The sequence below is a fragment of the Mustela nigripes genome, chromosome 11 (genome assembly GCF_022355385.1).
Source record: "Mustela nigripes isolate SB6536 chromosome 11, MUSNIG.SB6536, whole genome shotgun sequence".
NCBI classification, from domain to species: Eukaryota; Metazoa; Chordata; class Mammalia; order Carnivora; family Mustelidae; genus Mustela; species Mustela nigripes.
Window position 1 is genome coordinate 35,911,137 of NC_081567.1, and position 11,399 is coordinate 35,922,535.

Consider the following 11,399-nt stretch of genomic DNA (forward strand, 5'->3'; position numbering starts at 1 on the left):
GATCAGGTTAAAAAAAAAAAAAAAGTAGTGCAGGAGATTTTGAGGGTGGGAGGGCATGCCTTTTGGTTAACAGTTTCTGAGGGTTGGGATGTGGACCCACTCCTGTGAGGCTGCCAGAGGAGGCAGGTATGGGTTGGGGTGTGACATGGGGGTGCCCTGCTTTCCATTGGCCTTGAGGGGAGCTACCCTGTAAGGTGAGCTGGTCTCTTCCCTTTCACCCTTCTCTGCCTCCAGTGGTGCTGCAGCGGCTTCGAAAGATCTACCACTCCTCCATCAAGCCCCTGGAGCAGTCATACAAATACAACGAACTTCGGCAGCACGAGATCACAGGTACCCTCGTGGCTGATGCCCGCGCGTGCTCTTGAGCTCTGTGAGTGGTGGGCATGAGGAACACATGGAGCCCAGCACCCCTAAATCCCACCCCCCAGGCCTCTGTCATGTGATCAGCCTTCCCCTCAAGAGTGCTCTAATTTGGGCGCCTGGGTGGCTCAGTGGGTTAAGCTGCTGCCTTCAGCTCAGGTCATGATCTCAGGGTCCTGGGATCGAGTCCCGCATCAGGCTCTCTGCTCTGCAGGGAGCCTGCTTCCTCCTCTCGCTCTCTCTGCCTGCCTGTCTGCCTGCTTGTGATCTCTGTCTGTCAAATAAATAAATAAAAATCTTTAAAAAAATAATCGTTTAAAAAAAAAAAAAAGAGTGCTCTAACTTGCATGGGTTTTGTGGGGATCACTTTGCATGTGTTCATGGCTCAGTAGGATGCTTGTGGTTTCCCAGGACCATGATGCCAATTTCCATCCGTCCCCCCAGAGCCCCCTGACAGGGAAGAGATCATGTGTTAAGACCCCTAGTTGGCCCAGAATCCTTTTTTTTTCTTTTCTTCTTATCACTTTGGTCAGCTTTCCTTGGGTCTGGATCCTTTTAAAAATTGATTTTTGGAATAATAAAAACAAGGGATACTTTTTGCCTAACCCCCCCATCAAATAGTGGAAAATAGTATGAACTGAAAAATAAAAATCCCTCTCTTGATTTTTAGCATCTCTACTTGTACCTCAGAGCCTTCCTCTGTTCTAGTTTCCTGCAAATACTTGCAGACATTTGCTCTGCTCCCAGGAGCAAGCATGTCTTTTTCTGTTTGTATTTGACTGAAATGGTAAAAGCACAGGGCTCCATGAAATGTTACAAATGTGACTCTAATTGTTAGATACATTTATAGATGTATGTGCAGATTTGTATATGTATGTGCAGATACATTTGTAGGACAGATGTTTCAAAGTGTAACTGTGGAGTTAAACATTTTCGTAGCTGTTGTCAAGTCTCCTTAGGTCATAGGGGTTTGTGGCCTTGATAATGGTCTGGGAGAGTCTTGTTGCCCAGCAGCCCTGTGCTTTTCCTGAGTTGTTCATCCCCGAAAACTTTCACAATGTATCAGATTGAACGGAGAGGGTGTTACACATCTTTCCCTGTGTGAAGGGGCAACTGCCATATTCTCTTGTGTGATGCTCTCGAAGGCTCCAAAGTGGGCAGGGTATTTAGGGTGCCCATTACTCTTGCTTCACAGAAGAGGGACAAGATGCACAGGGAAATGCTGGGTTTCTCAGGATCACACAGCTGAACCAAGAGCTGGAACTCTCGGCTCCTTCTTGGGGAGAATGCCCTATTCCATGACTTCCCGGACAGCCTCTTCCAAGCCCAAGAGGCAACCATCCTCTTGGGCTTCACAGGAGATGTGTGAGGTGACTTTCTCTTGTGGCTTTCCTGTCCTCACGCTGGCCTTCCCTTGAAGCCCACAGACCCACCCAAGTGGCCCGCCCGAGGCTGTGGGCTGGCGGATGAAACGGTGCTGTGCGGGGGAGGGTGCTCCTGCCTTCTGATCCCTGCTTTTTGAGCTTGGCTTCTCTCCCCTCCCATGCCCTGGTGCCAGGGATTCTGCCTCCCTGTCTGCAGGGGAACCTCAGCGGCTCACCTGTGGCCTCCTGCACATGCCAGTAACGCCCCCTGCTGTAGACAGCTGAAACAGCATCCCCCAGAGGGCCCGTTTATAGTTCTTCTCAGAGGTAGCTGGAAGATCCAGTTCCCCTAGTGTCCCCTGGACCTGGGTGAAAGACACTGTGCCTAGGATCTTTGTGGTTATAACTAGGGACTCCTGCCACCCCTTTAGTCTGCCTATCCCTTCCTGTCCCGGAGCCAGGTGTTGGCACTCAGGGAGGCAAGCAACTCATCGTGTGTGTTTGCAGGCCGAGAGGAATGGGGCAGGGCCGTGGTATCAATTTCAGGCAATTATATATGTGCCTGCCACTTACGAGACACCATCTTGGTCTTCTGGGACTAAGTTTCACCTCAGAGAAAGAAAACCAGCACTTCAAGAAGCAAGGTGCAGAACAAGAGGAATACTGTACTCACTCCTCTTTGTAGAAAGAAGATGGGGAATGTGGTATCTGCTCCTGTTGCTTAGACTGTGTGCATTAAAATGTCTGGAAGAGTACGTCATGGGTGTTATGATTGAGGCAGATGGGGGATAGGGGTGGGAGACTCTATACCCTTTTATACTTCTGATTTTTTTTAAAGATTTTATTTATTTATTTGACAGACAGAGATCACAAGTAGGCAGAGAGGCAGGCAGAGAGGAGGAAGCAGGCTCCCCGCAGAGCAGAGAGCCCGACGTGGAGCTCGATCCCAGGACCCTGAGACCATGACCCGAGCCGAAGGCAGCGGCTTAACCCACTGAGCCACCCAGGCGCCCAATATACTTCTGATTTTTGAACCAAGAAATTAAATATATCAAAATGGAAAAAAAAAAAAAAAAAGAGGATCTACTGTCCAGGGCCTATGAGCCAGGTTCAGGGGGACCAAGAGGTTGGAGAATGTGAGGTGTATGTGACGCTGGGTTGGTCCCGGTGCTGTGGCTCAGGGACAAGTTGCAAGAGCAGGAGCCTGTGAGTCAGCAGCCAGTGGCCCTGTCTCCCCCACCCCCTGGTTTTGAAAGCACTGAAGGATTCTACTTTCCCTTCTTAGAGACCCCAACTGGTGTGGCCCAAGCAGGTTGCTCTTCCTGACATTGGACATGGGGCCCAGGGGCCCAAGAATTGCCTCGTCAGTGCTTGGTCCTGGGAAATAGATCGTGGTCTTTGGAGGCTAATTTGAGACTGGCCCAGAGCCCAGGGTCAGGCTGAGCCTGAGGTAGGATGTCAGGAGGCTCCCGTCCAAGATGTCTAAGATTGTGTGAGCCTATCTCGTGTCTTTTTCTTTGTGTTACCAATCCAGATGGCAGAGGGTTTTTTTTTTCTTTAATTAAAAAAAAATTTGTCTTTTAAAAGATTTTATTTAGCAGCTGGCCGGTTAGCTCAGTTGGTTAGAGCGTGGTGCTGATAAAGGATTTTATTTATTTATTTGACAGAGAGACAGACAGAGAGAGCACAAGCAGGGGGGAGCAGCAGAGGGAGAGGGAGAAACAGGCTTCTGCTGAGCAGGGAGTGCAATGCGGGGCTCGATTCGAGGACCCTGGGATCATGACCTGAGCTGAAGCAGACACTCAACCAACTGAGCTACCCAGGCACCGCTTAACATTTTATTTTATTTTATTATTTATTTTTTAAAAAGATTGTATTTATTCACTTGATACAGAAAGAGAGATCACAAGTAGGCAGAGAGGCAGGCAGAGAGAGAGGGAGAAGCAGGCTCTCCGCCAAGCAGAGAGCCTGATACGGGACACGATCCCAGGACCCTAAGATCATGACCTGAGCTGAAGGCAGAGGCTTAACCCACTCAGCCACCCAGGCGCCCCAACATTTTATTTTTAAGTAATCTCTACATCCAGTGTTGGACTTGAACTCATAAACCCAAGACTGAGAGTTACATGCTACACTGACTGAGCCAGCCAGGCGTTCCCAGGTAGCAGAGTTCTAATCCCTCCCCCTGTGGCAGCTCCCTTCTCCCCTTCTGATGAGCAGTTCCTCAGATGCAAACCAAGAGGCCTCACCCACAGTGAGCTCTGAGTCAGTGTTTGTTGATGTCATCTTCTCCTTCTGGAGCCTGTGTGCCAAGGATCTGTGTAAGGTCAGAATCACATCTCCTCGTGTCTTTTAACTGGGTGATCACATTTACATAGCAAGAGACATGCCACTGATCGCCATACCCTGCCCAATCCTGTGTAGAATTCTCAAACTCCATTAGATGGACTGGGATGTGGCGGGAAGCACTGTGTCACTCCTGTATGAACTTCATCAGTCACTTCCACGTCTAATTCCTGCTGCCTACAGATGGGGAGATTACTTCCAAGCCCATGGTGCTATTCCTGGGACCGTGGAGTGTTGGCAAATCCACCATGATAAACTACCTCCTCGGCTTGGAAAACACTCGCTATCAGCTCTATACAGGTAATAGCGGATTCTCGTGTATGTGTGTTTGGCATGGCAGTGTCCTCTGTGTGGGCATGATGAAATAGTCATGGGTGTCTTCGATAGAACAATGGGAGTTACATACAAGAAGCCAGCTGTAGTCCGTGTTCACAGGAGAGTTTGTAAACAACGGCTGAGAGATGGAAACCACCCAAACATCCACAGACAAATGAATGGATAAACCAAAGGGTCTATCCGTATGATAGAGTGAGGAGTATCTTTCAGTCTTAAGAAGGAATACATTTTGGAAACATGCTACAACATCCATGAATCTTGAAGATACTATGTTGAATGAGATAAACCAGACACAAAAGAACAGATGTCCTCCAATTCCATTTAGGAGGTGCCTAGAGTCATCCAATCCACAGAGAACAGAGTAGAGCAGAGATTACCAGGGCCTGGGAAGCGGGGGATGAATGGGGACAGGTTCAGTTCAGGAGGCAGATGGTGGTGAGGACTGCACAGTGGTAAGAATGTGCTTAATGCCACCGAGCTGTACATTTAAAATGGGTAAAATGGTAAATTTCGTGACATTTATTTTACAGTTAAAAAAAGAAAGAAGACACTAGCTTAGCAAACAGGGTATCTAGTTCTTGGGGCAAACCCATCCTGGAACCCCTTGCTTATCCACTTACTTTGTAGTAGGGTCTCTGTCCCAGAGGTGACTGTGTTCCAACTGCCCTCATGCCCATGCGTGCAGGTGCTGAGCCCACCACCTCTGAGTTCACCGTCCTCATGCATGGACCCAAGCTGAAAACCATCGAGGGTATCGTCATGGCTGCAGACAGCGCCCGGTCCTTCTCACCCCTTGAGAAATTTGGCCAGAATTTCCTAGAGAAGCTGATTGGCATTGAGGTTCCCCACAAACTTCTCGAGCGAGTCACTTTCGTGGATACACCAGGCATCATCGAAAACCGCAAGCAGCAAGAAAGAGGTAATAGAGCACTTGTGTCCGAACACCTTGAGTTTTGTGTTAGAAAACAGTTCAGCGGCGGGTGGTAGGCAGGCAGGGGAGAGGAAAGATGGCCAGCGTTGTCCAAGGCAAATTGGATCCCAGTCCATGTGTACTTGACCTCTGGTTAACTCGGGTTCTGGTTTGAACCTGACCTCAAACTCCTCCTGGTCCAGGGTCTATTTTACCAGGCCTGCTTGACCATAAGCCTGTATTAGACTTCCCAAAATTCTCTTCCAATGGGAGAAGAGTGGCATTTTGGGCCCAGCAGACACTAGGTTATGACAGAGGTCGCTAAGGATTACCATGACACGGGGCTGTATGTAGCCATGAGTCATCACAGGGCATCTGTAGGACTATAGGCCCAGATGGTGGATCTCAATTTATGGTTGTAACTCTTATTTTGATTTTATGACCATTTTATTACTGGTAATAATACTCTCACTAATAATTATGATAATAAATTCACCTTTCTTCTTCTGTTATGCATCAGATAATTATGTGCATTACGTTGATTATTATAGCATTATTTCAAGACAGGTATTCCTAGTCTCCTCATTTTGGAAATAAGTGGAAGGAGTTAAAATATGTTGAGAACCTACCATGTGAGAGGTGGTTTTAGTTAGGTGTTTTCTGTTACTTACAGCAACATCATAATCTTTATATAGACCTAGGTGCTATTGTTCTTCTTGTCATTTTGTAACTAAAATGGAGAAGGTTGGAAGCTTTAACTCTTCTGGGCTGGCCAGTGGCAGAGACCAAATTTCAGTCTGGGTCTTGGGCCAGCTCCACATTGCTTCCCCCTAAATAGCACATCCTCTCCCTCATATCCTTCTAATTCCCTGACGTCATCCCCTCAATGTCTTTGCCACTGTCCCATATCTTTTTCAACAGTAGAAAGATCTCCACTTTGAAAAAGTATTTTGTTTTCCTGGAGCCTTGGATTCCATAGATTAAGACAAGGATCAAGCTATTCTTGGCTCAGGGCTTACAAGGCCCACGAGATATGCAGTTAATTCTTTGAGTCTTTAAAAGCCCAGAAAATCCCTATTGCCTTTACTTCCTTCAGTGCAGGCAATGGTTTGGTTCTGGAAGGGGGCATGAAGGGTTAGGGTGAGCCTGCTCAGCTTGACTTCTTACTCCCCCCCCCATCCCAAGGTTACCCCTTCAATGACGTGTGCCAGTGGTTCATTGACAGAGCGGACCTCATCTTTGTCGTCTTTGACCCAACCAAGTTGGATGTGGGTCTGGAGCTGGAGATGCTCTTCCGCCAGCTGAAGGGACGTGAGTCCCAGATAAGGATCATCCTGAACAAGGCCGACAACCTGGCCACACAGATGCTTATGCGGGTTTATGGGGCCCTCTTTTGGAGCTTGGCCCCACTCATCAACGTCACAGAGCCCCCGAGGGTGTACGTCAGCTCCTTCTGGCCACAAGACTACAAGCCCGATACCCACCGGGACCTGTTTCTCAAGGAAGAGATCTCTCTTCTGGAAGACCTGAACCAGGTTATCGAGAACAGGTTGGAGAACAAGATCGCCTTCATTCGCCAGCATGCCATCCGGGTCCGCATCCATGCCCTCCTGGTTGACCGCTATCTGCAGACTTACAAGGACAAAATGACCTTCTTCAGCGATGGAGAGCTGGTCTTTAAGGACATTGTGGAAGACCCCGACAAGTTCTACATCTTCAAGACCATCCTGGCAAAGACCAACGTCAGCAAGTTTGACCTTCCCAACCGTGAGGCCTACAAGGACTTCTTTGGCATCAACCCCATCTCCAGTTTCAAGCTGCTGTCCCAGCAGTGTTCCTATATGGGGGGCTGCTTCCTGGAGAAGATTGAGCGGGCCATCACACAGGAGCTCCCCGGCCTCCTGGGAAGCCTCGGGCTAGGAAAGAATCCAGGTGCTCTCAACTGTGACAAAACAGGGTGTGGCGAGACCCCAAAGAATCGCTATAAGAAACACTAGGTCATCGTGTCTCCGTTCTGGGGTTCCTGTTGGTGGATGAGCTTGTGTCCTGTCTGAGAAGTCCTGGTTTATTAACCCTTTGAGCCACACTGGCAAGAATCCTTACATGCCGGAGATTTGGGAGTTAATTGAGGCCAGTGGTGGGGGAGCGTGTGGGTCAAGGGAGGCAAGAGGAAACTGTGAATTATATAGTGTGCCCATCTCCTTGCTTCCGTGGGGGGTTGACTGAGGCAGGTCAGGCCCTGCCAGCTTTTCCTGGGTCCTATTGCAAAGGGACAGAAAGCAGCTAAATTCTAGTGTATACTGAAGTGATGCGTGTCCAGCTGAAAGCAGCTGAAATTCTCTTTTATGTCTCTAAGCTGGGAAAAAGAGGGAAGACTTAATTTCTGAAGGGCTGCTTGGGTCCTTCGTGACTTCCTCTCACGCAGTCTCCTGGCCCTCCTCCTTCCAGGCCCTCCTCCCTCCTTCCTCATGGGGCAGGGGAACAGTTTAGGATAGCAGAATGCTGAGAGAGAACAGGAGTCCCCTGGGCCAGGAGAAGGCACTGCCTTCCCCCTGCCATTTCTCTGATGTAGTTCTCTAAGCTGGTTGGGAAGCTCAGTGTCTTTCTCAGCCCCTAAAGGAGGCTGAGTGTTCCATGCATTCAGGTAATTTACTTCTTGGAAGTGACTTCAGTGCAAGTACCAGAGAGGCTCAGAGGGTTAATTGGTTTGCAGTGTGTCTTTGTCTATTGCATGTCTTGGAAAACTCAGACCCCAAAGGTGGGTTTCAGAGGGGACGATGGAAACCTTGCTCCTTTTCCTGAGGGTCTTCTCTGGGCAGCCCATCTCCCCCAGATGAGGAGGAGGCAGTTTCCATACCTTCTCTGCAGAGATGCTCTGCAGAAGAGTCGTTCCCTCCTGGTTTTCACGCCATGGCTTTTCCTTCCCCTTCTTCTCCATTCCCTGATGTGCCAACACTCAAAACTCAAGAGTGATTGCCCACGAGTCAGAACCAGCATCAGGCACTCAGTGCAGGTGGAAGCCAAGGCTTCACATTCAGTGTCCGCCTGAACTGATACTGGTTTGCACCACGCGTACCACAGGGCAGCCAGTGCCTTCAAATCCGTGTGAATATGCATGTCCTGCCTTGTCCGAGAGAGAGAGGAGGGAGACTGCAGAGGCCAGCGGGCATGGAGAAGGGATGTGCTGTGAGGCTCCTGCCTGGCTGGTGCGCAACCCCGGAGAGCAGCAGGGAGTGGAGGGAAGGAACCTTTTGATGAAAAGTAGGTGAGTGAATGGTTTGTGCAAATCCAGGAGACCTGGCCCTGGGCTGCCCTCTGCAGCACCTGTGGCCTCGTGAGCCAGTCTCCCTTGGGAGTGAGTGATTTGGGGAGCTTCAGCATGAGGCCTGAGTCAGGGCCCACCAGCACCAGGAGATCACCTTGGACCAGAAGGAAAGTGAAGATGAAGGCAGATGGGAGGCACTCCGAGGACGAGGCCATGGAAGTGAACTGCTGGTCAATCAGATCAGGTCCCCACGGAGAATTCGGAATTCCTGCTTCCCAGAAGGATTAGCACTGGGGTGCAAGCTGCAGCAGGGCCTGGAACCTCCCACAAGTCAGCCAGAGGCACCAGAGCCTACAGGACATTGCTTCTAAGGACAGAGCCAAGCAGAACGCTGGGGCCTGCTGGGGCGCCCAAGGAGTCTGGTGACCAGGGCCCAACGAGCTGCTTTTCTTCTCATTAAAATCCACCCTTGCCTCACCACACCTACTGTCTCAAGAGTCTGCCCTCCCCTCCTTGCTCCTTGATGCTCCCAGTGCCTTTGAGCAGCTCAGGAAGGTCTGGTTTCTCCATGCAGCGGGGTGGTGCACAGTGCAGACCCGTCCAGCAGCCAGTGCCCCGTCACTCTGGGGGAAATGGGTGTGAGGAGGCCGGTACCTTCATTCAGGATCTGTGTTTTCACGGGGTGGGGGATGACATGACCAGTGTGATTGTTTCTCCCTTTCTTTGTTCCATTCATTTGCCTTTTCTCACTCCTTTCCCTCTCCTCTCTCGTTGACCTGCCTTTTCTCTGAATTGCCAGTAAGCTCATCAGCCGGCCCGCCTGGGCTTTCCATGCTGTTTGGGCCCTGCTCTGTGGATGTGGATTTCAAGTAGAATTCTGACTCTTTGCGGGGTGGGGGTGGATTGGGACCTGGGGTAAATTGAGGATCCTGAGATTTTCCCCCAAGAGGAGTTATCTGTAAGTGTTTGTGCCTGAACAGTGCTATTTCTCTCCAAAGTGGAAGCTTTCCAGTGTTAATGCCATTCTGATTTCATCTGGGAGGAAATCTCAATAAAGTTCAATCTCTCTGGGACATCTCATGCTTTCTCACGGTCTCCAGCCTGCCTAATCCCTTTCTCTTCCTCTTAGACTTATTTCTATTAACACTTGTTTTTCAAGCAGTTTGAGGCTCACAGCAAAGTGGAGAGGGAGGTAGAGGTTTCCTGCACGCCCCTGCTCCCACGATGCACAGCTGCCCCACTAGCAACACCCCCACCGGAGTGGGACATGTGTTCCCACTTGTGAGTTGATCCCGACAGGCCAGAGTCACCCAGAGTCAACACATTAGGGTTTGCTCCCGTTGATGTGCATTCTGCGAGTTTGGACAAGTGTGTCACCATGTGTCTGTCCTTAGAGAATACGGGGTATTCCCACTGCCCTAAAAATCCTCTGCGCTACGCCTGTTCATCCTTCCTGTCTCTTCCCAACCCCGAGTGCTACTTTCTAAGTTTCTTAGGGATAGATAGATAATCCACAAATTGCCCACTCGTGTTTTAGACACCCCCAGCGGCTTCTTCTCTAGACCTCTGCTGCTTCTAGCAACCCCCTCCCCATGTCAAAGATGACCTTGAAACCCAGGTTTCCCGTTGTAGAATTGGAGACGAAGACATCATCTCTCCTCAGCCCCTGGCTGTCATTCTCCCTGATGTCTGTGGTGGTAGCCCGTTCATAGGAACTATGGAAGCTTCTGTCCCCAAGTGTCTCAGAGGGGCAGACATACCACTCTGTTCACTCTGTCTGTGCCCTCAACCATGCCGCTGCCCACTTGGTAGCTGAAGGTTCTGGGGAGGGAGCTGGAGAGTCTGGGCTGAATAGAAGGACAGTGCCTCTTCTTGGCTTCTGCTGAAAGTGGTTCTCCCTGCATCAGGATCCCGGGCTTCCTCCTTGTACTTGTTTTTAAAGGGAACGTACACTGTCCTTGACTCCCCAACCCTGTGCCCCTCAGAGAAGATCTCCTTTACTGTGAAATTTTACCTCTGGGGTCCTGAGGACCTCACACTCTGGTTTAGAGTATGTATGCAAAGGAAGAAACTGGGCTCTGGGGAGCCAGTGGGAGGCTGGAAATAGATGGGGGTGTGAGACTGAACAACGTGCCATCATGAGGGGGTCAGCACAGGGAAGAGAATTCGGTGGCCACCCGCTCTGGGTTTCCTGTCGGGAGAGGCTGATCTCAGGGTGGGATGAGTAGAGTGTGACTCATTGCCTCCCTCTCCCCTGCCCTCCTCTGATTCGGGGGTCCACAGTCAGCAACGGAGTACCCTGACCTAGATCAGGCCACTGCCACCCTCCCCCAGGTCAGCTTTCCCGCCCATGACTGCAACCAGGGTTTTCCCATGACTGGGAGAAATATGGAGCGTTTCCCTGGAAAACGGAAAGTAGGTGAGGAATGATGTTTCACAGATAAACATCACACACTAGAACCTGCCAGCATGTTCAAAATTGTGCTATTTCATAAGCCCTGTACCCTAATGACCACCTTTACCCTGTCTGCCATGAGGATAGCTGGATGCCATGGAGAAAACAAAATCGAAGATCATTCTAAACCCAGCCTGATAATAGGAGGGGCCTAACAGACAGGGGGTCTCCACGGGGATCTGTACGTATCTGCGTATGTGGGGGTTACCTGTGGTTATATGTACAAGGGGTGTGCAAATGCCTGCACGGAAAATCAGTGTGTTTGCAAGCCCTCGTGTATGTGTTTGTGGCCGAAAGATCTCTGAGTATGTAGCACAGCACCCAGCATGGAGGGCTCATTACCTGCAAGCTGTCAGAATGAAT

General features: G+C 50.1%; 1 protein-coding gene across 2 annotated transcripts in view; it reads left to right on the top strand.

Annotated features, from left to right (window-relative positions):
- Positions 1–9,063, top strand: part of SRL (sarcalumenin) — a 44,291-nt gene extending 35,228 nt beyond the window's left edge. The window contains exons 3-6 of one of the 2 annotated variants that reach the window (XM_059415463.1): positions 235–330; positions 4,254–4,370; positions 5,092–5,325; positions 6,502–9,063. In XM_059415463.1, the coding sequence (XP_059271446.1) occupies positions 235–330; positions 4,254–4,370; positions 5,092–5,325; positions 6,502–7,313 (1,259 nt within the window). In that variant the 3' untranslated portion in view covers positions 7,314–9,063. Of the gene's footprint in view, positions 1–234; positions 331–3,982; positions 4,051–4,253; positions 4,371–5,091; positions 5,326–6,501 lie in introns of those variants that run through there. The other variant, XM_059415462.1, reaches the window with a different exon arrangement.
- The last annotated feature ends 2,336 nt before the right edge of the window (positions 9,064–11,399 follow it).